Genomic DNA, 1,054 nt, shown 5'->3' on the forward strand with positions numbered 1-1,054 from the left:
GTGAAAAGTCACGTATCAGCCAGATCCATGTTTTCAAGAACTTCTGATCATGAGATATAGTGACGTCATAAAAATTCACTTCAGCTTTCATGTTTCCTCTGTATGACGGCAATAAAAGCCTTGGTACGTACTGTAATCCTCAGAGAAGAATACAGGTCAGTATACGTATACATCATGTATTATATAGTTCAATTACTATGTATTTTGTCTCTCTTCTTTTTAACCCAGGCTAATGTACATCACCACACTGCTTGTAGTACTGTTGGTTCACTGGAAGAAATTATCGATTCTCTGTCGTCTACTGTGGAAGAATTAACAGATCTGGCTAAACAAAGAATTACTGCATTAGAAGGTAATATATTCCTTTAAAATTTAATTACTTTAAAAAAACGTTTTCGTATTAATGTAAGATAACGTTAATGAAAAGAACTGTCACTGATTTTAGTATACTGGTAAGCATTTTCAAGTTTTGAATGAATGTTTATACAAATTTATAATTATACTTTACTACCTGTTCTATTCCAGGCCCTATTTGTTCTAAACACGACGTGTATCACTTCATAGCGCCCACCTGTACCAATGCAACACAAATCAGGTATAGAACTTCTTTACCGATAGACTGTGCCGCCATCTATCATCAAGTAAACCAAACAAATGGCATCTTCAAGATATGGCCACATTTTCTGAACCGCCCAATCTCTGTATACTGTGATATGGAGACTGCAGGGGGAGGATGGACGGTAGGTGATCCAGAAGAAGTTTGAAATGTCCAAAACAAAAAACAGTCTAAGTTAGAAGAATGAAGGCTATAGTAAACTGAGCCCACATTGTTAATTCTAATATTTTAAAAGTATTTTCAAAGTATCTTTTTTTTATTATATCACGAAGGCGAACATATAATTGTAGAGTAAAGTAAAATAATGTTCCTACCGTTTGCTTGTAACATAAACACTAGGTTGCACGACACATGTAAGTATGAAACCACAAATAAACTATTTGTTCTAGATTACAGCATATAAAGTTTTGGCATTATTGTTAGAGTGATGATATCACT

General features: G+C 34.2%; 1 protein-coding gene across 1 annotated transcript; it reads left to right on the forward strand.

Annotated features, from left to right (window-relative positions):
- Window positions 1-159: 159 nt before the first annotated feature.
- On the forward strand, window positions 160-875 carry LOC111084780 (techylectin-5B-like). The gene is made up of 2 exons (XM_022381331.1): window positions 160-352; window positions 526-875. The coding sequence occupies exons 1-2, from the start codon at window positions 175-177 to the stop codon at window positions 762-764; spliced, it is 417 nt and encodes a 138-aa protein (XP_022237039.1). The 5' UTR covers window positions 160-174; the 3' UTR covers window positions 765-875.
- The last annotated feature ends 179 nt before the right edge of the window (window positions 876-1,054 follow it).

Source organism: Limulus polyphemus, unplaced genomic scaffold (genome assembly GCF_000517525.1).
Source record: "Limulus polyphemus unplaced genomic scaffold, Limulus_polyphemus-2.1.2 Scaffold123997, whole genome shotgun sequence".
In the NCBI taxonomy this organism is placed as follows: Eukaryota; Metazoa; Arthropoda; class Merostomata; order Xiphosura; family Limulidae; genus Limulus; species Limulus polyphemus.